Source organism: Diadema setosum, chromosome 11, assembly GCF_964275005.1.
Source record: "Diadema setosum chromosome 11, eeDiaSeto1, whole genome shotgun sequence".
NCBI lineage: Eukaryota > Metazoa > Echinodermata > Echinoidea > Diadematoida > Diadematidae > Diadema > Diadema setosum.
In genome coordinates, this window is record NC_092695.1 from 27497862 (window position 1) to 27525373 (window position 27512).

General features: G+C 40.5%; 1 protein-coding gene and 1 pseudogene across 1 annotated transcript; both read left to right on the top strand.

Annotated features, from left to right (window-relative positions):
• The first annotated feature begins 11863 nt into the window (after positions 1-11863).
• Positions 11864-14150, top strand: LOC140234697 (uncharacterized). Its single transcript, XM_072314733.1, has 2 exons — positions 11864-12150; positions 13484-14150. Exons 1-2 carry the CDS (start codon positions 11864-11866, stop codon positions 14148-14150), a joined length of 954 nt encoding a protein of 317 aa, XP_072170834.1.
• A 4263-nt stretch (positions 14151-18413) lies between these two features.
• Positions 18414-27512, top strand: part of LOC140234575 (uncharacterized) — an 11635-nt pseudogene continuing 2536 nt past the window's right edge.

Below are 27512 nucleotides of genomic sequence, written 5' to 3' on the forward strand. Positions count from 1 at the left end.
TGTAGTGAAGTGATTGCATAGGGGTGTAAAGATGGTGGAAGGGTCGGTGTTGTGATAATGTGATTGTTAGCGTATAAACATTTTGTGGTTATCGTCGGTTTTATGATGGTGAGGCTATGTGAGTGTAAATATTATTATGTTGTGTTAGTGTCGGTGTTGTGATATCATGGGATGGTTGTAGAGGGTGAAGAGATTGGAGAGGTGATTCGATGTGTTGGTGCTGGTGTTAGTGTTAGTGTATAATGATGACAAGGCTGTTGCAAAGGTGTACAGTTCAGTTATCATGATCTCTCACCGCCAATTATTTCAAGTGTTTAACATCAGCCGGCCGCGGTCCGAGGACCCTGGGGCGTACGTCATAATGGGTATATGCAAAACCATGATTGTGTTCTCCACATTCTTCAAAATCTGAAAACATATTATCATTGCATTTTTTTCCTCTTCTGTTTCTACTGACTTCTTACCCACTTTCCTTTCCCCATTCATCACACACACACACACACACACACACACACACACACACACACACACACACACACACACACACAAACGCACTGAAATCATGGTTCTCCCTCTTTCCCTCCTTCTCTCTCTTAATTCTCCCTTAAATTACGTGCCCATTTTTAATACTCATTTACTTTAACTAAATTCTGATTTCCAACACTCTGGATTCATCTTGCATGCCCAGTCATGCATGCGGAGCAGATTTACGCAGAATTAGTCTTCCGTATCTGATGATATTGCATTATTATGATAGGAGGTAGTATACTGTGCAACCAGGGGCCGTTTCATGAAGATTGATCTGAAGAATGAATTTACGATCGATGCAATAAGAAAAAAAAAAAAGATACGCTCAATCTGCTATAAAACCTGCGCTTTAAATCAAGTGTAAGGATCTTTACGAAACAGACTTACGATTATTAGTTATCTTACGCTCGATTCACTATGTTCGATAAATCGAGGGTAAGATCAATCGTAGCTAATAGGGGTCCCTGATGTGATTAATTTTCATCCCATGTGAATTACATTAGCCATATTTTGTATGGCTGTAGGGAATACCGGCACTTGCTCGCTTATGAACTCCACAGTCTTGACAGAGACACGACATCAATTATCACGATTCTCTGTCTGGTCATAAGGCATTAGTTCTTTTGTTATTATTGGTTTTGTTCTGAAGTTACGTGCATACACGTGACATGATGTTTATGTAAATCCCAAAATTGTGTATTTCTCCCCATTGTTCACATCAGTCCTATAACCCCCTTGAAGCACTTGTGACTTACTGGTTTATTTGGAGTCATTTGATAGAAGGATATTTTTATCTTTTTCATTTTCTTTTCTTCCTTTTTTTTTTGTTTTTTTTTTGTTTGGTACGTGATGGTAAATTCCTAAAATTGTACTCCTTCTTGCACGTAAAATCATGATTCATATATTTGTTTTCGTTCAATCTTTCGGGTCTATTTCAACCGTAAAACATAAGATTTGATTACGAAACGAGTAAATTCCATTCTCGTTAAGTTGATGTATTTGCGATTGAAGATGCTAAAAAAGAAGAACAACAACAACAACAAAGAAAATATGGGATTTTTAGACATAACTTTGAAAATATTCTTTGTAATGTTATAATAAAGGTATCACTATTGAAAGGTTATATTTTGCTCGATATCATGATCGATAGTACCCTAAAATATTTTGAAATGGCACTATTTTGATAATGCATGTATACATAGGCGTAGCCAGGATTTTTTAGAGGGGGGTGTTTAACCCTATTAAGCCCAAGCTATTTTGACCCCTCGCAGGCCCGGGGGGGGGGGGGGGGGGCACATTGTGCCCCCCCCCCTTTATAACTTTTTTATTATTTGATGTATCATTGTCATATTTGGCACATGGGTAGAGTAACTCATACTCTACACGACTGTACATTTGAATTTTCTCAAGGTCACCCATGGAGGGCGCTAGTTTCCAAAATATAAAGAAATGCATAGGAAATGTGCTAAAAACATGATTTTTCTGCATAATTTCTTTATCCCCATTATATATGTCTTATCATAGACCAATCATTTTCATATTTGTCACAAGTGATAAACAAGTGGAATCTTATTATTTGTTATGGTTGAAATTTCTCAAGGTCACCACATGGGGGCGCTATTCGTGTCAACATAATAATACATTATGAGACCTGAGATGAAATGTTTGGGATGGGTACATGTACAGTTATGACATTTCATATTTGCATAATAGTGGAATTTCAAGATTACAAATTGAAAATATGAAGAACTAATGATGTTAGAGGCATAGCTTGGGTGAGGGAATCAAAATATCACAAAATAGAAGGGCAATCTTTAGAAAGTATTATTGTTTTCAATTATCTCTATTATATCTATTGTTTTATGCCTTTGTCACATAAAATCACAGGAAATAATAAGAAAAACTTTCCAGGACCATAATTACTTCAAATTTTACTCGTTCAACAAATTTCAGCCAAGAAACACCCATTTCATCCACTGTAATGCTGTTAAATAAAATGGGAACAGAAAAAAGATGCAAAATCTGACTGACATGGTTGTCAGTTTATGGTTGCCATGGCAACCAGCAACATCAAATATAGCTGAATTATATATCAAAATGTCCGCAATAAGATTTTAGGAAAAGTCACCAAATTTGGTTGAAATCGGATAAAGGGCGAAGGAGTGGCAAATGAAAATCTGGTAGGGGGGCATAATGTGCCCCCCCCCCCCCTGACACCGGGCGTCTTTTATATTTTTTCGTAAAAGACGCACGGTGTCAATTCGTTGTGCGCTCGATGGCTGTAGAGAGCACGCACGCGCATCATCCATACGGGGAGTGAATCCGTGGCCCAAACACAGCCCGGACGCAGCAGAAGTTTCTCATGCAGTAGCCTAAAGTTGCTACGTCGTGTCTGTGGGCTCCCAAATCCGTATGCTTTTGCCAACGGACGTTGAACAAGTGTGTGTGTGTCAACGGCGTAAATCCGTGCTGAGGAGTGTGGGGGGGGGGGGGGGGTGATCGGCGATAGTCACCATCACCACGATTACAAGCCCATAACCGGACGGGTGCAGCCATGCAGTGACGTACCGTGGCGGGTTGGTCAAGACAGGGGGAGTGGGGAGGGGGGGGGGGGCACCTCGTGGAAAAGTAATTTTGAGGGTGTGTATGCATGCTTGTGCGTGCGTGCGTGTGTATGTGTGTGTGCGCGTATGTGCGTGTGCTGTCAGTCTGGAAACTGTAATGGGGACTGCAATACATAACGGAATATGATACATTCCACTGCGCAGTCATTTTTTCCTTAAGCTGGTATCTCACTGAGCGGCGAACGTTTGCGAACGTAGCGAATTTGAGATTCGCCAACTTTTCTGACGAATGTTTGCGAAAAATCAAAGTTCGCTTCTGCCATTAGCGACAGTTAGCGACTTTTAGCGATGTTTAGCGACAATTAGCAACACTTCAGCGAATGTTTGCGAAAGCGTTTGCGAAACACAGGTGGCGACTATTAGCGAATGTTAGCAAATGTTAGCGACAATTTTGCAAATGTTAGCGACAGTTTTGCAAATATTAGCAACTGTTTGCAAATCCTTTGCGACAATTTTGCGAATGTTCTTGGACCTAGAAAAGTACCAGGCGATTATATAGTCAGACCCATAAAACGAACGTAAAACCTTCCACTGAATTCAGATCTCTTGTGACAACCGTTCAAGATGGATTTCCAGTATATGGAAATAAATTTCTGCCAAGAAGAGGCTCAATGTGTTGCTATCCTTGAAGAGCTGCTTTGTCAGGCTGCTGCTACAGCTAATTGTGCAGCATAAGAGAAATAAAATAAAGAAAAACAAGAAAGGAAGAAGAAAAGAAAGACTGTTTGGGTCAGAGAGTGGTTGTTGCAGAGGACAGACTTGCAGCAATTAATGATGGAGATGTCAAGAGCTTCAAGAACTTTCTTAGAGTGGAACCTTGTCTGTTTCAGAAGCTTTTATATAGGAACCATATGGTTACTTGTTCGCTAGCAGTGGCGAATCAAATAAAAATGTTTGCGACACCGTATTACGACCGTTTGCGAATTCTTACAAGTGTTTTGCGAATGTTTGCAACTGTTAGCGAAAATACAAATTCGCAAAGGTTCTCAAAGAAATTTTGAACATGTTCAAAATTTCTTTGCGACAAGAAAAACTGTTTGCGACAATAAAAACCGTTTGCGAACTTTCTTGCGACTGTTAACGAACCTTTTGCAACCCTTTACGAACCCTGGCGAAATCCCAAATTCGCTACGTTCGCAAACGTTCGCCGCTCAGTGAGATACCCCCTTTATGGATTATGGAATGACGGTGTGAAACGACAAATACTGGCAGCAACATCAGGAGAATTACATAACAGTTGAAATGAATGCGAGCGAGCGGAGCGAGCGAGGTTGAAAATTTTGACATTTTACAGTCCCCAAACTGCCGTTTGTAGCTATATTTTTTCGCTTTGGAAATTAAGTGGGCGCACCGGACGCAACTGCTGGCAATTACTGGCAACGACATCAGGAGAATGACATAACGAGTATATGCGAGCGAGCGAAGCGAGCGATCTTGAAAATTTTGACATTTTACAGTCTCCAAACTGCCGGTTGTAGCGATATTTTTGTCGCTTTGGAAATTAAGGGGGCGCACCGGGCGCAACTGCTGGCAATTACTGGCAGCGACATCAGGAGAATGACATAACGATTATAGAATTATGCGAGCGAGCGAAGCGAGCGAGCTTGAAAATTTTAACATTTTACAGTCCCAAAACTGCCGGTTGTAGCTATATTTTTTCGCTTTGGAAATTAAGGGGGCGCAACGGGCGCAACTGCTGGTAATTACTGGCAGCAACATCGGGAGAATGGCATCACGATTAATGCGAGCGAGCGAAGCGAGCGAGCATGAAAATTTTGACATTTTACTGTCCCAAAACTGCCGTTTGTGTAGCTACATTTTTTCGCTCTGGAAATTAGGGGGCGCTCCGGACGCAACTGCTGGCAATTACTGCCAGCGACATCAGGAGAATGACATAACGATTATTATGCGAGCGAGCGAAGCGAGCGATCTTGAAAATTTTGACATTTTACATGCAGTCCCAAAACTCCCGGTTGTAGCTATATTTTTTCGCTTTGGAAATTAAGGGGGGGGGGGGCACCGGGTGCAACTGCTGGCAATTACTGGCAGCAACATTAGGAGAATAACATAAAGATTATAATATGCGAGCGAGCGCAGCTAGTGAGCCTGCAATACAGTCCCCAAACTGCCGTTTGTATAGCTGTATTTTTTCACTTTGGAAATTAAGGAGAGGGGGGCGCACCGGGCGCAACTGCTGGCAATTACTGGCACCAACATCAGCAGAATGGCATATAGTCCATGGGCCAAGAGGCGAAAAATTGGTTATTGGTTCCATCTCAGGTGGCAATACCTTTTTGGTGTCATTTTGTTTGTTAGGCATAGATATGCTTATCAAGCTATGATAGCATTTCCAAATGAGTAGCTTAGTCCTAATAAATGAATTTTTAACCAATTTGGTCTCGTTTTTATATCCCTGTACTTCTGAATCGAGGCTAACCGCTATAGAAACAAGAGCACGGTCTTCTGTATGTCCATGGAGCTCATGGTATGTCCACAGGTGTTCTGTGGTAAACGCGGTGCGCTTAGTATTTATTCAAGGCGGCGAAGGGAATATCCAAAGGGTGATGCTGTCCAGAGCTAAACGCGGTGCGTTTAGTCTTTATTCAAGACGGCGAAGGGAATATCCAAAGCCTATGATACAGTGTATATCCCTTTATCTAAAAAACAAACAAAAAAGCAATTCCTCGTGGATTTTGCCGTATTTTTGATTATTCATCATTTTCCGGTGAAAACGCTGAGGTGAAAACACTAATGCCACCCCAATGTAGCTTTATTTCCATTAAACAATGAACCGGTACACTACAATACGTAATAATAAATACTATTGTAAATGAACAGGTACACTACAATACGTAATAATAAATACTATTGTAAATGAACAGAGTGATTTTTGTTTAAAACTGATGTATTTGTTGAGAGGGTAGTATAAAAACAGTATAGATAATTCCTTTTATTAGTAACTTTAGATATGATAACGGTACATTGTTTTGTTTTGTTGTTTTTTTTTTTGCAGTGTTTACCAGAACTGATATTGTTGTTAATCAGACAAACACACACACACACACACACACACACGGAAACAATTGTCATACAATTTGTCCATGGGCCAAGACCCGAAAAATGGGTTACTGGTACCACCTGAGGTGGCAAGTTCTAGTTGTGCATTTTATATCTAAGGAATATTATTTTGCTATAAAAGTATAATAGCATTTCCAGAGTAGTAGCTTAGTCATAGATTTCAGCCATCAACCCGACCAATGCCACATATTTTTGACGCTCTTTGACCAAAGACAGGCAGAGTGTGACCTTTGAAAATTTCCACTAGGAATTTTTTTTTTTTTTTTTTTTTTGCTTTTTAGATAAAGGGATATACACTGTATCATTAGCTTTGGATATTCCCTTCGCCGTCTAGAATAAAGACTAAGCGCTGTGGACATCATAACCCTTGGATATTCCCTTCGCTGCCTTGAATAAAGACTAAGCGCACCGCGTTTACAACAGAACACCTGTGGACATACAGAAGACAGTGCTCTTCTTTCTATAGCGGTTAGTTTCGATTCAGAAGTGAAGGGATATAACAGCGAAACCAAACGGGTTAAAAATTCATTTATTAGGACTAAGCTACTCATTTGGAAATGCTATCATAGCTTGATAAGCATATTTATGCCTGACAAACAAAATGACACCAAAAAGGTTTTGCCACCTCAGATGGTACCAATATCTGGCCTGGCCCATGGGCTAATAGCGATTAAATGCGAGTGAGCTTGAAAATTTTGATATTTTGCAGTCCCAAAACTGCCGTTTGTAGCTATACTTTTTTGGCTTTGGAAATTAAGGGGGGGGGTGCAACGGGCGCAACTGCTGTCAATAACTGGCAGTGACATCAGGAGAATAGCATAACAACTAAAATGTGAGCGAGTGGAGCGAGTGAGCTTGAAAATTTTGACATTTTTCAGTCTCAAAACTGCCGTTTGTACCTATACTTTATAATAAGGGGGGCGCACCGGGCGCAACTACTGGCAATCTATTACTGGCAGCAACATCAGGAGAATGGCATAGCGATTAAATGCGATCGAGCGGACCGAGTGAGCTTGAAAATTTTGACATTTTGCACTCCAAAAACTGCCTTTTGTAGCTATATTTTTACGCTTTGGAAATTGAGAGGGTAGTCAATGGTGTCGGTTTATGTTCATGATTTGGGGAGGTATGACCAGCGAGGGGACGTCGAAGTGACCAAATGGGGGAAGGATATCCAAAACCTGCACTTTAGAACATCCTCTAATATTATTGTTTGTGTTTGTGTGTGTGTGTTTTATATACATGAAAAAGTTAGGAAATAGCCCAGGTCAAGTCTTATTATTGGCAATGCAAGGCATTTTGATATAGACTAGTATGTAAAGCAACACTGCAAAATCATTAATGATCTAGCTTTGATATGATAAACGAAGCGTAAGGTACAAAGGTGTACATTCTACATCAAACTGAACGTTACAGCGACTCTTTTTGCCGTTCGGATGTTCTGAGTACACTGCACACATCCTGCTTTTATTCAGAATGCCAACCAGGAATCATGCTGAATCGCAATATTTTGTCGGCTCCGGACTTTTTGCACAATGTTTCACGTTATATACCTCTTTAATTATGGTTACAAGAAATCTTAGAAAAATATCTTGATCCCCCTTTCATGTCGATTTCAAAAGCAGTTTAGTAACCCTTGAATTACCATTTTGGTAAGTTTTTTATTCTTTTTTTACGAGCGGATGCGGGGGGGGGGGAAGCTTGCCCCCCCCCCCCACACACACACACACTAAATTAACAGGGATCGAATGTACCACTGTTTTGCATGAAATATAAAGTATGAGGGAAGTGGCAGCAAAAATATGAAGATTTTTTGTTTTTGTTTGTTTTTTTTTTTTCTTTTGCTTGTCAGCCGACTTTTGGTGGAAAATCAGACCTTGAAAGAACGAGGAGTTTTTGCTGTTGTTTCTCTTATCTTTTGATTTTCTTTCTTCTTGACTGACAGGTGATTTTGACCCCCCCTCCCTCCCTTTAAAAACGTAGCATATAGCCCTGAATAATGCCCAAATATATTAAATGAAATGGTAATATGGATCTCCATTTCTTTGTATGTAATAACGTACCGGTATTATCTTCTTGTAGGTATTGTATTTTTCTATTTTCTTGATTTAAGTCAATAAAGTAATCATCCCAGAGGCATCGTTCTGTAATGATGGTGGGTGGGGAGGGACTTGGAGTTGGAATATCTGTGCGAGGGAGCGGAGCGACCGAATGGGGGGAGGGTGTGGGAGGGGGATACCCCCCTCTCAGACGAGGAAGATTTTGCATTTTCAGACCTGAAATTAAGCGATCTGGTGCACACTTTTGGTGAAATTTTGGATTCACATGTTTACAATGTAGGCCTATAGGGCTATACTATTTGACGTTGTCAACGTCTGGGTCATACCTTATGTCGATATTACTGTCTTTGCGAGCGAGCGAAGCGAGCGAGCGCTTGAGAAAATTATGTATACATTATCCTACAAGACTATTCAGCTCTGTTACCTGTCTGGAGGCGGGCGTACGAACGTCATGCAATATGCCAAAATTGATGCAATCACATTTCTGCTTCCTCCATTTTTTCCCTCAAATTTCGGGGGGGGGGGATGATTGTACAGGCCATCCCCCCTCCTCCATTTCAGGGGGGGGGGGATATATCCCCCGGGATTTACGCCCATGGTGTGTGTGTGTGGGGGGGGGGGGGGCAATGCACGGTGCAATGTGCGTCCCTCAAGAACATACATGCATCCCCCGGTAATATTGGAGGTGTTCAAAAAGGGGCATTAAATGCAAATAATTTGATATTAAATGATTTTAGACATTAAGTGTAAAATCTTAGTCGATACCTAGTTGAATCATTACAAAAAAAAATCTTTCATTGCAACAACTTCCCATTTTCGTCTTGCACAGATGCACTGCGTTGGCGAATGAAATATTCCCACACCAGACACTACAGAACAGAACTAACTTAGGTCTGCTGATACTGGCACGTCATGGCAGGGCTATTAGGAGTGTCGATCGTGAAAAAATTAGGAACTTTTAGTTTTGTGCGCCTCCGCCAACAAAAAAAAAGGAAGAAAAGAATAAAACCCGGATATGAATGGGTCTAATAATTATATTATCAAAACTCATTCAAATTATTGCATATCATTTTATCTTCAAAATTTGTGGTCATATCATGAGACAGAGTAATAGTAGCTTAACTTTGGAGGAATAAAAATTATTCACTTTCCGGAAATGGAAGTGGCAGCTAAAGGCTTTTGTTTTTATATTAGTGTTAATAGTCTGGATCCCCCCCCCCCCCACACACACACACACAAATTAGCTTAAATTAACTTCAATTATTAAGAACAAAAAAAAATCAAAATTTGAGGCAGTGCATTGTGTAGCGTTTATTTCTCACTTTATTTTGAGAAAATAAGGAAGTTGATAATTTGGCAAAAAGCCGAAAGGTTCAGCTCCCCTCCCCTCCGCCGGCGAAATTGTGCTCGTATAACCAATGTTACTACTAGTAATAAATGTATGAAGCATCAGTATAGTTAAGACTTAAGACCCCAATTTCATGAATTACTTTTACAAAAGATAATGGAGAGGGGAAGACCGGATAGATCGCCGTTTTTGGTGTAACGCCTGCCATGCATAATTATGGAAAAGGGCGCAAAACAGCGTTGGATAAGTAACCGACGCATTTTGTGTATAAACAAATGGGAGAACCTGACCCAGACCGCACCCTTGTAGCCAGGGGGACGATGGGCGTGGTCGCCCCCAAAACGCAAAAAAAAAAAGGAAAAGAAAAAACATGAAGAAAAAAAGGAGTAAAAAAGACAAGAAGGTGAGGAAAAGAAAGAAGAGAAGAAGTAGAAACGTCGATGCTTCGATAATACACAAAGCGCGTCACAGAATCGGTATAGCATGCATTGCACACACATAATAATTATGCATCATACACAATTTACGTTACCGCGTACGGTATAATACCGGTAAACGGTGAACATTATGCGCAATGTATCTTCGCGATTCGGCCAGAAAGCAAAGCAGGGAAGAGAGAGAGAGAGAGAAAGAAAATGAACACAAAAGAAAGGAAAGGCGGAATTCAAAACGGAAATAAAAGCGGTAGAGACAGCTTTTGTTTCATTTTTTTAACATCTAAACATTGTTGAAGAGGGGTGTTGAACAGCTCAAACACCTCCCTTTTGCCCAAGGGAGGTGTTTGAACACCTCAAACACCCCCATTTCGGCAAAGGGGGGTGTTTGAACACCCAAAACACCCCCCCCTCGCTACGCCCTTGCATGTATATTGAGAGCATCAAATCAGGGAGGTGCTTATATAGCTCGCGTGAACTTCTCCCCCGACCCTATTAAATGGCGCAATCTGAGGGACCTGTCTCATGTAATGTGGTGCAATCACCCGATCCAGGCTCGAGATCACATCGGGAACGTTGGGACGTCGTTTGATTATTCTGTCAGGCCTTTTCAAAATCACCCCTATATATTCTTTTGAAAAGGACCAATTTTCGGGATTTACAAGAAACGTTACACGTATTTCGAAATAACCTTTAAAAACTGAGTTATTAGACCTCCCATGCGTTCTGAAGCGAAAACCCGTTTTAAGGAAATCAACTATACATTTAATTGCTATATTTCTTAGGTTCCTACACCTCCTTGACGTCTTGAATTGTGAATGAAGGCATGTTATCAGAGAGCAAAGTTCAATTGAGTCTCTTCCGTCAGACCTGATACAGTAAATAATCACAAAACGTCTTACCAACCCCCTAGTCTCACGTATTTTTATGGTGCAATGTGCACTGGAGACGGGGACTTAGACAAAACTGTCTTTTCATTTCCTACTAGTCCATGAACAAAAAATCAACCATTTAATTTCACTGTACTAGGACAGTACTTTGTGTAGTGAACATACCTGTATATCTTTGCTGTGCGTTTAATGCATCGTGCTGTACAATAATCTCTTCAAGTGTTAAAAATAGAACGTAAAAGCAACATATACTTTCCACTCCTTCATGTCCTTAACGGTGTTCTGTGGTGAGAAGAGTGCTGCAAGAAATGTGACTCCAATGACTTTTCGGCTTCGTTGATTAATTGTCTTGAAGTACTAGTGTAAACGTAATGAAACAAACAATGAACAGTTCGTGCAGTAGCCATGAGAAAAAGTACGCCCCTGTAAGTGTCACAGACAGGTCACAGGTAAACGTCACTTCCTTTTGTTTACACAATGATTGAACCATGATAATAGCAAATATGATATTATGTTTTGTTGGGGGGGGGGGGGGGTTATCTTCAACCCATTTTCGCGGGCTCTCCTTTTGTTGGCTTTTCTCTTTTTCTTTCTTGCTAGTGTCTGGCTCTCCTCCCCCCCCCCCCCTTCTCTCTTGCTTGTTCAAGACCGAATATATCACACGTCGTGTCTACGCTACTCGCTACAGCGCTGAGAAAAGTCGTACCAACGTCAACAGAACGTATAAGACGTCCACACACCTTGCCATCGAGCGTTTTCTCGCCCTTCATGAGAGCATATATAACTTGCGTCTCCAGTGCCTGTACACTGCACGGGTAACATCAAGTCCAAGTTCGTGAAGACACCAGTACTCCTGCATTTCACCTACATTTCTGTAATAGCCTATCTATCTGTCACGATCATGTCAGCACCAGACGACACCAGCAACAAGCGGGCTCGCTTGTACTTCATCTGCATACCCCGCAGTGGTTCTACGTCCATACTCAAATGTCTGAGCTTCTTCGACGATAGCGACGTCTGGTTCGAGCCGTTTGTCATCTGCCGCATCGTGAGGAAGGCGTACGGTTGGACCACGGGCAAGTTACTCCCGACTGACTGGGATGAGGCACTGTCCGACGAATTCGACAGAGCTGCAGTCGCCATGCAAACCGTAAGCCAACTTCCACTCACCGGCGGGAAGCACTTTGCGTGAGTAGTCTGACTGGGTGTGTTTCAGGCAGAGAAAATAGCATAATGAAATACTTCTTTACACTTTGTCATTACGAACACATTATGTCCAAATTCATACAAACGTTTACATCTTCATTGTGTATTAATTTTGTGCTCAAGGCTTGCCAAGAAGTATTGCCATACACACTAAGAAATACGGGTTCAAATTTGAACCCAAAAATTGTCCCAATACAACCAACCTAATGGGTGCAACTTTGCACCGCAATAAGCAATTTGCCCCCTTAGAGGTGCAATATGTTGAATTTTGAACCTGCAGGGGTGCGCATTTGCACCCTCAGTTTTGTGCTAATCAAGGGTACAAACATGCACCATAAACATTAATACATTGTCAAGTAAACATTTGGACCACGAGTACTAAGGTTTTACTCGTAAGATCAAACTTACACTCTAATGGATATGTCCGCATCTTTGTAGGTACGAATATGAATATTAAGAGATTTAATTTTCTACTTGCATAATAAAAGGTACAAATGTGCACCCCATGGTGCTGGTATAGGGACAAATAGGGTGCAAATTTGAACCATTATTTTTCTAGTGTTAAAAGTATTTGGGCCAAGACGGCCGGTTTGACAGCACAATGTGCTATGCCGATGCCCGGATAAGATCACTATAAATTTTGTTGACATTCATTTTACGAGAACAACTTTGACATTTCCCCCCTCGTTTTGCTAAACTATCAGTACCATGACCTCGGGACCATGATACGGGGAAGAGGTAGGCGATGGTAGCGATTGCTGCTTTTTCGACATGTTCAAATAGTAGTATTTAAAGCACCGTCTGAAGATGATGCCTGAATTTGAAACAATGTGTGCCAGTGAAATTTGATTCTCACTGTGTGTGTAAGTTGAAAGGTGGAGCATGGAGCTTGGCATGGCTAGCGCTGTTATGCCTTGCGGGTTTGTGCAATCGTAAAATGCACGCCCGTGATAGGGTGTGCTAGCGCGGAGTGACATTGCTTTCTGCTGTCAGTCTTGTTGGACCTCGTTAGGCCAAGAGGTCACTGGAGAGCAATGATGAGTTTTGACATTGTCGCTTTGAGGCTCTTGACATTCTGTCTCAGTCGTAATCTTATTCTGTCATTATGAAATGATTGGCCTGAGCACTGGTAGGCGAGCCCCTCCGACCCCTCTGCTATAACCCCTTGGCTAAGGCAGAGAGTACCTTCTCTAAACTGACTTATACTTTTGGTCGAATACTTCATGGAGGTGTGGTTGCGGTAAAGAATCTGGCGCTTTTCCTAAATTTGACAGACGGAATAATTTGCCATGATTATATTTTGTTCTCACCTCAGGTTTTCTGAAGTGAAGAAGGCCATCGACGATTCTTCCAAGAAAGTTGTGATTGTGAAGGACATGGCGACATCGTTTTACAAGCGCTTGCAATATCTGCCACCCAAAGCTTCAGGCTTCAAGTTCGTCTTCATCATCAGAGATCCGTATCGTGCCATCTCATCCTTCAGGAAGGCGACGATTGGTGCATGGAGAAAGCTGGGCAAGTTCCACGGAGAGGACAAGGACTTCGATCTGCAGGTTGACGACCCTTACTACGCCAGTCAGCGCACTTGTTACGAGAAACTGCACACGGTGTGGCAGCACGTGCGGAAAGAACTAGACCCCAACCCGCTGGTCATCGACACGGAGGACTTCTTAGCGAATCCTGAGCCGTTTCTGCAGAAGATCTGCGCAGAAGCCGGCCTGCCTTACCACGAGGGGCTTCTCCGGTGGGACGCGTCCACGGATCCAATCATGAAATGGAAGAATCCCGGTGGCGTGACCCAGATGATGGACAACAGTCTGTCCGACTTCCACGGGACGGCGATCACCAGCTCGTGCTTCATTCCGAGAACGTCGAGCAGGCCTAGGCCTGAGAGATCCAGTCTGACCGAGGACGTACTCTCAGCCGTCGATCGGGGGATGAAATTCTACGAGGAAGTCTACCAAAGTAGATTCACTCCGTAAAGCAACTTAAAGATCAATCATAACGACTACTACGAAGATCATTGTTTTTGCTTATATTCTCTCTCTTCCAATTTAAATTTTCTATCAGTTAAAAGAGCATTATTCATTGGTGGATATAGGGAACCGCAATATTTTGTTTGTTGTCGACTTACAATGATCTAGAGTATATGCTTGTTTCACAAAATGCGTATATGGGCGTTACTATTTGCACAGTTCTCAATGTATATTGTAAATGTTTGTCATGCCTAATGAGAACATTCTTATATGTGCATAATGCAAGAGGGATTAAAAATTATGTCAATACTGGATCAGAGTCAATCAACTCTTACACCCCCCCCCCCCCAAAAAAAAAAAAAAATATATATATATATATAATAAAAGGGTTTGGGGGAGAAGAAGAAGGGAAAAAAGGCAAATGAGAGGTGCACAACACAAAATTCATACATTAATTGGAAAACCCCAGCAAAGGCAAGGCTGAGATCTGAGTTTCAACAGAATATTCCGACAAATGATTCAGAAAATAAAAGTTGAGGACGGCCGTTTGAAATAAAAGTTTGAAAAAAAAGGTGAAATTTGTATTACTATTTTTATCGAGTACATCGATCCGCCATTCTAGATTTATACACAATAACAGCAACAAACATATCCCATTAAGGAGGCAAAAAGAAAGGTTGCTTTCTGGACTTTTTATTTCTTTTTTTTTTATGTAGGCAGTACTAAATTTGTATATCTCTAACCATAGGTAGCTATACGTGTTCAGTCTTTGACAGTGACATTAGATTTTAAAGAAAAGGTCTCGAAATTGTCACAGGGTGATCGGTTTTGATAATGAAATGGCTCACAGTCGCTCGTTGATTCAACAAAAATCAATAACCCTCTGACGTGGAGGTGTACTGGGAATAACGTGTTCTTTTCCCATGATATGGTACCTATACCGCTGTAACAAACCGTGAATGTGTGACCTATGAATGTTTGCATGTTGTTGTTGTTGTTGTTGTTGTTGTTATTGTTGTTGTTGTTGTTGTTTCAAACTAACAGTTATGTGACTGATTGCGGTTGAAAATGGAATACAAGTCACATTTGAGAGTCTGCCAAAACTCTCCTTTCTTGTTTAATTCTCCTTAATTAGCTGACAGAACTAAGTCTTGACCATTCTTCTGAAATAGTAATGCCTGTTACGTAGTGTAGATTTGTTTTTTTTTTTTTTTTTGTTCTATATCCTTGCTAAAAGTTAGTGTACGTTTGTGTTGGTTTGCTTTACTATTGAAAACTGAAAAAAAAAAGTTTGTCATCATTATAGACACGTCATCATTATTGTGCAATGGTATTGACATCATTCAATACGCTCACTTCATGACTTCTTGTAAAAATAGACAAGATTAAAATTTTAAAGGTTCATTGAAAATATGGAAATGTGAGATTTTTAAAAATCACTCTAACAGGTATTGAAAGCACTTTATTCAAGAGGTTGAAAAACAAATGAAGAATTATTTGATATTCCAATTTCATAATGAAAGTGTGGTTGTTTTTAAGATAAAGCTGCTATAATTCATGGTGTCGAGAATTTGTTGTGAGAAAATCTCCATGTTATGTTATTAAAGCAGCATGTAAAGCACCTATAATGTGTATGCTGTGTATGCGATCTGTTGAATGACATAGTATACAAATAATTACTGCTGTGAGGGGCACAGTTAAAATTATGGGCCCAAGGTGATGTGAAAACCATAACTATGCCCGAAGCGAAGCTGAGGGCATAGTTATGGTTTTCACATCACCGAGGGCCTATATGATTTTAACTGTGCCCCGAATGTCAAGCTGTCATTATTTGTTTTATATACCGAAAATGTAGATTCCGAAATATAGATACCGAAAATATAGATTCTAGTCTCTTTTACAGCACTCGTAATCAACGCTGATCGACAGCGCGGCGGTCGTATCATTGGTGCGTACATACGAGTGATCTATGTGTACGGGGTTGCGACTGTCTCCAAACCTATTTACAGGGCACAGTTGATTCTATGCCCCGAGCACAGTAAATCATGACGTCATTTTGATCAAAAATGGGGCACAGCTATTTTCATGACTCCACTTTTAACCAATCAGATGAGAGGAATCTATGTGTTGTGTGAGAAGGGTGACAAACAGCTTTCCTCAAGATACCTGCCAGGCTCACAATAAACACACAACAGGAATGATGCATTGGCTATCCATATCGAGTAACCATGGCAACCCAGCAGTGTATTGATACTTTGCAGACTCGCATTTCATCACAATATGACAAATTTTCTCGCTCTTTGTTTGACTAGCCTCATATTTTGGCGAGTTTTCGAAGTTGAGATATTTGTCATACCTCACGTAGCAATCGAGCATCATTGCATGCGTTCTGAAGCAAAAACCCATTTTGAGAATATAAACTACATTTAATTGCTATTTTTTAAAGGTTTCTACACCTCCTCAATCGATAGTACAGACTTGGAAATCATAATAAAAGCGTGTTTTAATGTGTTTGTAGAAATCGGCTTGTATAGGGTGGATAGGTGATTGATATGAATTTTGGTTTGTTATCAAGAGGGATCGTCAACCGAAAAGTATATATGATCGTAATTCATTCTGATTTTTTTTTCAATTTATCGTGATTGAAAGAAAAGCAGTGTCCAGCAGGATTTTTCCACAGAAATGCCCACAATTACTATACATGACCCTTATTTCATGCACGTTATCATTTTGTTGCTTTCCGAATTCTCCGTTTCATCACGACTATTAAAGGGGAATGTATACCAAATGAGTACGTACGTTAATGAGGCAATAGTGAGCACACCAGCGAAGTTTGAGGAAAATCGAGATTACGAAATTTTTTGACGTCACGCTTGCAAAATGATACAAAGAAATAGACAGATAATTCTACGAAATTAATTTTTCAATGAAAATTACACATTTTTTAATTGCTGCTCACATACGTTAAGGGTAATAATAATATTATTATTCCGCCTGCTTTCTGAAATGAGGTATATGACAAGTGCTCTTTCATTATGCTAGAACAGTGAAAATATATTACTTTTTTCTTTATATTTTCTTTGTATCGTTGTCCATGCGTGATGTCACGAAATGTTGAAGTCTTCTCATTCAGCGATTGGGGCACCGAAACTTGAAAAATGCATAACTTTTAAACGGATTGTCTGGATTTCTTCAAAACTTCGCTGATGTGTTCTACTGATACTGCTGAATTTCCCTCAATCCACTTGGTATTTCGATTTTATTCTCCTTTAAAAGTCGACGTCTTGAATTGTGAATGAAGGCATGCTATCAGAGACCAAAGTTCAATTGAGTCTCTTCCGTTGGACCTATACAGTAAATAATCACAAAAAGTCTACCGCCTCGTCTCACGTAATATGGTGCAATATGAGCACTGGATTTATACATAGGAGGCTAAGGAACCTATACAAGCATGTCTTTTCGGTTATTTCTAGTCCATGAAGAAAAATTAACCCTTTCATTTCACTGTACTAATACTTTGTTGAAAAAAAAAAGTAAAACGCCGTGTAGTGCACATGTTACATATTTCCTGTGCGTTTAGTGCATCGTGCTGTACAGTAATTTCTCGTCAAAATAGAACATAAAAGCAACGTGTGTCTTTCTCCTCCTCAGCGGTGTTCCGTGTTGAGAAGAGTGCTGCGCGAAATGGACTCCAATGACCTTTCGGCTGCGTTAATCAATTCTTTGTCTTGAAGTAATAAAACGTAATGAAACAAAGAATGAACAGTTCGTGCAGTAGCCATGAGAAAAAGTTCTCCCCTAAGTGTCACAGACAGGTATACGCCACTTCCGTTTGTTTACACATTATTGGACCCTGATAGCAAATGTGATATATATGTTTTGTTTTCGGGGGGGGGGGGGGAGGGGTTCTCTTCAACCCATTTTCGCGCGCTCTCCTTTTGTTTCCTTCTTTCTTTTTCTTTCTTGGTAGTGTCTGTCTCTCCTCCTCCCCCCCCCCCTTCTCTCTTGCTTGCTCAAGACCGAATATATGATACGTCGTGTCCACGCTTCTCTTGCAACAGCGCTGAGAAAAGTCGAACAGAACGTAAGACGTCCACACAACTTGCCATCGAGCTTTTCGCCGCCCTGCATGAGAGCATACATACACCGTGTATATCCTGGGTCTCCATCACAGTGCCTGTACACAGCACAGGTAACATCAAGCCAAGAGTTCGTGAAGACACCTGCATTTCACCTACATTTCTGTAATAGCCTATATCTGTCACGATCATGTCGGCACCAGACGACACCAGCAACAAGCGGGCTCGCTTGTACTTCATCTGCATACCCCGCAGTGGTTCCACGTCCATACTCAAATGTCTGAGCTTCTTCGACGAGAGCGAAGTCTGGTTCGAGCCCTTTGTCGTCTGCCGTATCGTGATGAGGGAGTACGGTTGGACCACGGGCAAGTCACTCCCGACTGACTGGGACGAGACACTGTCCGACGAATTCGACAGAGCTGCAGCCGCCATGCAAACCACCAACCAACTTCCACCCACAGGCGGGAAGCGTTTTGCGTGAGTATAGTCTGACGGATGAAGTATTTAGGTATATAGAGAGCCCGCATGGAAGTACGCCGGAATCGCGTGTAAAGTCAATGCTGTAGAAAGTCTATGAGAAATCGCTGATCGGCGTTGCCAATTTAAGAGTGTACGGAGGTTAAACAATGATCAATATTATATTATTATCCGTGATTTCTCCACTTATTACCCAGCGACATACTTTCTTCTTCTTCTTCTTCTTCTTCTTCTTCTTCTTCTTCTTCTTCCTATTCTTCTTTCCTCTTCTTCTTCTTCTTCTTCTTCTTCTTCTTCTTCTTCTTCCTCTTCTTCTTCTTCTTTTTCTTCTTCTTCTTCTTCTTCTTCTTCTTCTTCCTCTTCTTCTTCTTCTTTTTCTTCTTCTTCTTTTTCTTTTTCTTCTTCGTCTCACTCCTTCTAAGCCTATACACTTAAAATTGTTACAGACAGTGTAATTTACATCGTAATATGAAGAAGAAAGACTGGCCGCTGTGATCAACCGTTAGTCGGTTTTGGAATGCTCGCTGTTCTCGGAGAGGAGGAATGGAGATGCAGTTCAGTTCTCGAGTACAGTATAGGCCTATGGTATCTGATAGGAATGTAGTTGGTGCCTCTCGACGCCAGTAAAATGAATCCAAGGTTTGATAAAGTCTGATTTCAATGGAATATTTGAGGGGTCACATGTACCCTAGCATATTTTCAGTTGTCACTTAACAATTTCAACCAAATTTGATTAACTTTCCTGTAATGATTTATTGAGAGCATATATAGTGATAATCATTATGTACAACTTTAGCTCCTATAAGTACTATACTGTAGTATTGCTACTTGCCATGGCAAAAACTAACAATAAAGTCTGTCAGATTTTGCGAGGGTTTTCTGTTCCATTTTTGTTTATAATACTGTAATGGAATGGAACGGTAGTTTGAGAGGCCTTGGTTTGCTGGATGACCAAAAATACAAGGTGATGTTTGTGAATGACCCTTATCGGTCTTCTTATAATTTTCTTCGTTTTTCATGTGACACAAAGCATCAAAATAATAGATGTGATATGAATGATAACAAAGCAGTGTTTCCACACACACACACACACAAATCCAATTCACTTAGTATCATTCTAAATCTTTCACACAGGTTTTGCCTTTAGCATCTTCTCTAAATGTGTAATCAATTGCAAACTCTAGATAGACTCATAATATTTTGGAAACAGAGCGAATGAAATGTGACACACTAACATGTTGGGCTTCAGTATAGCTTTCCCCCAAACAAAGCATTAAACTTGCAGGTCTGATATGTTTGTGGTGACCTTGAGCAATAAGTCCTTATTCAACCAGTAGCAAAATAGTGAAGTTTGACTTGCTCTTTCATGACAAAATATATGAAAATGATTCATCTAATAACAGATTATAGAACAACACAACATTAGCATTAAAAAAAATATTGTTTTTGATAGATATTTCTTTACTTTCTGGTGAATCATGGTATCTCTATAATATGACCTTCAGAAAATCCAAAAGTAGAGTATTATAGTGTCTTCATAAAGTTGTGCCGTTTGCTGAAGACACACGAACATTCATTACTATAACACCACCACACACACAAACTGCCATACGCGAGAAAATAGTGCATAATTATTCAAATTCATGACATTCTTGCGACGGGTTGTTTTGTCTGACTCTCTTTTTTGATTATCATTTCATGAAGCCTATATGGAGATATAACGTAGAAAGGGGGTTGCTGCTATGCAGCAGAGGAAATGTTCTCATAGGTTTCCAAATAGAAGTTGTAGACTGATATCTCCTCTACAAGTTCCATTCAGTTTCATGAAAAAATAAGTGGTTTCTGGCCTTCAAAAATCATATTTTCTAAAGCAATGTCATAAGCCGCCATCTTCATGTACAAAGCCTATGGAGTTATATCGTGGGAAGGGGGGGGGTGCATTGAGTAGGGCGGTTCACTATGAAGTAGAGAAAATGTTCTCATAGGTTTCCATATAGAAGTTGTAGACTGATATCTCCTCTACAAGTTCCATTCAGTTTCATGAAAAAATAAGTGGTTTCTGGCCTTCAAAAATCATATTTTCTAAAGCAATGTCATAAGCCGCCATCTTCGTGTACGAAGGCTATGGGGTTATATCGTGGGAAGGGGGGGGGGGGGAGTAGAGCGGTCCGCTATGAAGTAGAGAAAATGTTCTCATAGGTTTCCATATAGAAGTTGTAGACTGATATCTTCTCTACAAGTTCCATTCAGTTTCATGAAAAAATAAGTGGTTTCTGGCCTTCAAAAATCATATTTTCTAAAGCAATGTCATAAGCCGCCATCTTCGTGTACAAAGCCTGTGGAGTTATATCGTGGGAAGGGGGGGGGGGGTGAGTAGGGCGGTCCGCTATGAAGTAGAGAAAATGTTCTCATAGGTTTCCATATAGAAGTTGTAGTTTGATATCTTCTCTACAAGTTCCATTAGGTTTCATGAAAAAATAAGTGGTTTAAGGCCTTCAAAAATCATATTTTCTAAAGCAATGTCATAAGCCGCCATCTTCGTGTACAAAGGCTAAGGGGTTATATCGTGGGAGGGGGGGGGGTGAGTAGAGCGGTCCGCTATGAAGTAGAGAAAATGTTCTCATAGGTTTCCATATAGAAGTTGTAGTCTGATATCTCCTCTACACGTTCCATTAGGTTTCATGAAAAAATAAGTGGTTTCAGGCCTTCAAAAATCATATTTTCTAAAGCAATGTCATAAGCCGCCATCTTCGTGTACAAAGGCTATGGAGTTATATCGTGGGAGGGGGTGGGGGTGAGTAGGGCGGTCCGCTATGAAGTAGAGAAAATGTTCTCATAGGTTTCCATATAGAAGTTGTAGACTGATATCTCCTCTACAAGTTCCATTCAGTTTCATGAAAAAAATAAGTGGTTTCTGGCATTCAAAAATCATATTTTCTCAAGCAATGTCATAAGCCGCCATCTTCGTGTACAAAGGCTATGGAGTTATATCGTGGGAAGGGGGTGGGGGGTGAGTAGAGCGGTCCGCTATGAAGTAGAGAAAATGTTCTCATAGGTTTATATAGAAGTTGTAGTCTATTATCTTCTCTACAAGTTCCATTCAGTTTCATGAAAAAATAAGTGGTTTCTGGCCTTCAAAAATCATATTTTCTAAAGCAATGTCATAAGCCACCATCTTCGTGTACAAAGCCTATGGAGTTATATCGTGGGAAGGGGGGGGGGGTGAGTAGAGCGGTCCGCTATGAAGTAGAGAAAATGTTCTCATAGGTTTCCATATAGAAGTTGTAGACTGATATCTCCTCTACAAGTTCCATTCAGTTTCATGAAAAAATAAGTGGTTTCTGGTCTTCAAAATCATGTTTTCTAAAGCAATGTCATAAGCCGCCATCTTCGTGTACAAAGCCTATGGAGTTATATCGTGGGAAGGGGGGGGGTGAGTAGGGCGGTCCGCTATGAAGTAGAGAAAATGTTCTCATAGGTTTCCATATAGAAGTTGTAGTCTGATATCTCCTCTACAAGTTCCATTCAGTTTCATGAAAAAATAAGTGGTTTCTGGCCTTCAAAAATCATATTTTCTAAAGCAATGTCATAAGCCGCCATCTTCATGTACAAAGCCTATGGAGTTATATCGTGGGAAGGGGGGGGGGGGGTGCATTGAGTAGGGCGGTTCACTATGAAGTAGAGAAAATGTTCTCATAGGTTTCCATATAGAAGTTGTAGACTGATATCTCCTCTACAAGTTCCATTCAGTTTCATGAAAAAATAAGTGGTTTCTGGCCTTCAAAAATCATATTTTCTAAAGCAATGTCATAAGCCGCCATCTTCGTGTACGAAGGCTATGGGGTTATATCGTGGGAAGGGGGGGGGGGGGTGAGTAGAGCGGTCCGCTATGAAGTAGAGAAAATGTTCTCATAGGTTTCCATATAGAAGTTGTAGACTGATATCTTCTCTACAAGTTCCATTCAGTTTCATGAAAAAATAAGTGGTTTCTGGCCTTCAAAAATCATATTTTCTAAAGCAATGTCATAAGCCGCCATCTTCGTGTACAAAGCCTATGGAGTTATATCGTGGGAAGGGGGGGGGGGGGGATGAGTAGGGCGGTCCGCTATGAAGTAGAGAAAAAATGTTCTCATAGGTTTCCATATAGAAGTTGTAGTTTGATATCTTCTCTACAAGTTCCATTAGGTTTCATGAAAAAATAAGTGGTTTCAGGCCTTCAAAAATCATATTTTCTAAAGCAATGTCATAAGCCGCCATCTTCGTGTACAAAGGCTAAGGGGTTATATCGTGGGAGGGGGGGGGGGGGGGTGAGTAGAGCGGTCCGCTATGAAGTAGAGAAAAATGTTCTCATAGGTTTCCATATAGAAGTTGTAGTCTGATATCTCCTCTACACGTTCCATTAGGTTTCATGAAAAAATAAGTGGTTTCAGGCCTTCAAAAATCATATTTTCTAAAGCAATGTCATAAGCCGCCATCTTCGTGTACAAAGGCTATGGAGTTATATCGTGGGAGGGGGTGGGGGTGAGTAGGGCGGTCCGCTATGAAGTAGAGAAAATGTTCTCATAGGTTTCCATATAGAAGTTGTAGACTGATATCTCCTCTACAAGTTCCATTCAGTTTCATGAAAAAAATAAGTGGTTTCTGGCATTCAAAAATCATATTTTCTCAAGCAATGTCATAAGCCGCCATCTTCGTGTACAAAGGCTATGGAGTTATAACGTGGGAAGGGGGTGGGGGTGAGTAGAGCGGTCCGCTATGAAGTAGAGAAAATGTTCTCATAGGTTTATATAGAAGTTGTAGTCTATTATCTTCTCTACAAGTTCCATTCAGTTTCATGAAAAAATAAGTGGTTTCTGGCCTTCAAAAATCATATTTTCTAAAGCAATGTCATAAGCCGCCATCTTCGTGTACAAAGCCTATGGAGTTATATCGTGGGAAGGGGGGGGGGGGGTGAGTAGAGCGGTCCGCTATGAAGTAGAGAAAATGTTCTCATAGGTTTCCATATAGAAGTTGTAGACTGATATCTCCTCTACAAGTTCCATTCAGTTTCATGAAAAAATAAGTGGTTTCTGGCATTCAAAAATCATATTTTCTAAAGCAATGTCATAAGCCGCCATCTTCGTGTACAAAGGCTATGGGGTTATATCGTGGGAGGGGTGGGGGGTGGCTGAGTAGGGCGGTCCGCTATGAAGTAGAGAAATAATGTTCTCATAGGTTTCCATATAGAAGTTGTAGACTGATTTCTCCTCTACAAGTTCCATTCAGTTTCATGAAAAAATAAGTGGTTTCAGGCCTTCAAAAATCATATTTTCTCAAGCAATGTCATAAGCCGCCATCTTCGTGTACAAAGGCTATGGAGTTATATCGTGGGAAGGGGGTGGGGGTGAGTAGAGCGGTCCGCTATGAAGTAGAGAAATAATGTTCTCATAGGTTTCCATATAGAAGTTGTAGTCTGATATCTCCCCTACAAGTTCCATTCAATTTCATGAAAATAGAAGTGGTTTCAGGCCTTCAAATTTCTTTTTTTTTCTAAAGCAATATCACTAGCAGCCATTTTCGTGTATTGTATAAAGCCTATATTATGGGGTTACAGTATAACGTGGAAAGTGTGGGGGGTAGAGAGAGCGGTCCGAAATGAAGCAGAAAAATTATTATGCAAGCTTTGGATATATGAGTTGTAGCTGGGCATCCGCTGCGCATGGTCTAAAAATGGTTTCAGGTCCTCAAATAGCATTAATTCCAACGCAATGTCATAAGTAGCCCTTTACGTGTATACAAACCTTCTTAATTTTCCGTAACATTCTTACTTATGAATTTTCTGTAGCATTTTTCAATCTTCTTCCCTGTATAGTATTCGTTTTCTTTCTTTTTGTAACAGCCTCCTTTCTTCTTACTAGTAACACTCCTCTCTTCCTAATTCTCTTCATCATTTTTCTAATTCTTATCTGTCACATTTCTCCTCTGTACATACTTGTTCGTAACATTCCTTTCTCCTGAATTCTCTATAGCATCCTTTTATTCTTCTCTCTAGCATTCTCCCCTGTACAATTTTTTATTGACCGTCTCTTTTCGTCCCCCTATAACATTTTCTCTTTTGAAATATCTGTGTCATTCTCCTTTCTCCATGTTTGTAACATTCTTCTCCCTTTAGTCCTTAACATTTCTCTTCCTGGCTATAATACTTTGCTCCTCTGAATTCTCTGTACATTCTCTTCTTTTTTTCCTTCGTTATACCTTTCTCATCTCTTCTCTCTCTGTTACATTCTCTTGTCTTCGACTTGTCTGTAACACTGTTCACCTGTCTTTTCCATATCCTTTCTACTCTCTTCTTTAAACATTCTTTCTTCTGCATATAATTTATACAATATGTAGTTCTGCATATAATTTATACAATATGTAGTTCCCTTTAGAAGATAATAGACTACAACTTCTATATAACTTCTGCATATAATTTATACAATATGTAGTTCCCTTTAGTCCTTAACATTTCTCTTCCTGGCTATAATACTTTGCTCCTCTGAATTCTCTGTACATTCTCTTCTTTTTTTCCTTCGTTATACCTTTCTCATCTCTTCTCTCTCTGTTACATTCTCTTGTCTTCGACTTGTCTGTAACACTGTTCACCTGTCTTTTCCATATCCTTTCTACTCTCTTCTTTAAACATTCTTTCTTCTGCATATAATTTATACAATATGTAGTTCAGCCAGTTATACATCGAAATCCTTTAAAACTTTCAAACTTTACCTATTTCCATAATGATAGATCTCTCTTTTACATTATTGTGCTAATTACATATAAACCAGTGATAATCTCCTGATTTCATAGAATTAAAGTTAAAAATAAAGAAAAATTGGTGACGTATGATTACACACGTATCCACATTCCTCTCTATTTTTCTCATCAGAATCGCCGAAATCAGAATAGGCAGTTGCAGACATTTTTTTTTCTTGTCAGTTGAAGAAACCCAGAAGTGGAAGGATAAAGATGAGCTGAAGGAAGACCATTTTTTTCTTTCTTTTCCGCTCATGAAACCCGGAAGTGGGCCACCCCACTTTTGAAAACCCTCCGCCGGCCCTGATTACAACCCGCAAATAAAGCGATTATGTTGAACGACAGCAAAAAACTTATACAAGCCATGTTTTACACATACAAGGTATATCATTATTGATAATCATCATGTCTATACATAATATAACCGTATCAAATTGCATTTGTATTTTCATATAGCTGTTGGGTAAAATTGTTTTGCTTGATTTTTTTTTTTGTGACGTTATGTAATGAAATATGGGAAATATGAAAATTATCGCCAACGTGAAACCTTAATGCTACCGCAAAGAAATGAAACTGATGAACAAAATAATTGGTAGACCTTATTTAACGAAGAGTGAGAGACTGGAGATAGTTGCTGTATGTGTTTATAATGTCCTATAAAAAACACACACACACACACACATAAAGGCCCTGATGACACGCCTTTCAGGGCAAGTTACGCGGGCTTGTTGCGTGTATGGATTTTTCAGCACGCAGGGTCATTTTCTGCGGGCGGACAAGAATTTGGGAGAGTTTCTACTAACCTAGTTACGGGCTAGTTGCATGGGAGTTGCCTGCGAAGTGCTACCGCTACGGCCCTTCTACTGGTGTTCTGCGTGGACACATGCGGACAATCCTCACGACTCACCCGGAACAAGTTTGAGCATGCTCAAGGGCTTGTCACACCTTTCCAGGCAAATCTTCCTTGTGACTTACGGGGAATAATTTTGCTACGTGAAGGTCCCCGCAGATGGCCTGCACTGTGACAGTAAATAGCATGTAGCCGCCCGTAGTTGCGCACGCAAGTCCGATTTACCCGTAGCCAAGTTTTGAGCATGCTAAAAACTTTTTTCCGGGTGGCTCGCGGGGATTGCCAGCAGAGGTCCACGCAGAACACCAGTAGGAGGCTCGTAGCTGCCGCAAGTCACAGGCAGTTAACCAGCGTGCAAGTTGAGGGTCAGTTAACTGCCTTTTTGCTGGTTAGTTGAGAGACAGCTGCGGGCCAGGATTATGACATTCTCTGAGACCTCTGCCAAAATAATAGTTATTCCTTCAGAGGAATAATTTCTTCACTGAGTTGTCATCCCCACGCGCCTGACACGCATGTCCCACAGGCCACAGAATACCCTCAAGTAGAACTTTAGTAGCACGCGTCTAGAAGACACATGCAAAACTCGCCCAAATCCTTGTCCGACCTCAGAAATTGTCCGGTATGCAGGAAAATCCCTATAGTACACGCAACAACCCCGCGTAGCTTGCTCGGAAAGGTGTGACAGGGCCTTAACATGGCTGCGGGTAAAAAGGATTTGCGTGCGCGCCTCTGGGCGAATACAGGCGAGATACCTGCCAGGTACTGTCATTAATTGTGCGGGTCATCTGCGGAGTCTCCGGGTAGCAAAAATTGCTCTCCTCATCAACATCACGAGCAATGTGACACTAAACAGGGCCTTCATATCCACTTTATATAATCTAATTGATGCCAATACTAATACTGACATTTTATAAAGTACAATTTACTTGACTGTATAGGCTATAAAGCTTACCTTCATCTGTCATTTTACAGCGCAATCACAGCATTGAAGAGAAGAAAACTCATTTACTGCTTTGAAACAATGAAGAAAATGCAATAATTGCATTCATTCAACCGAGAGAGGGCGTTCCAGAATCTGTTTTATTTTTTTTTACGTTTAAAAATATAAGACCAAGGCCCAATGTGCCTAAGATTTGTGTACAAATAACTTATATCTTTCCACACCTACACTTCAATTTTCATGCCCAAAGC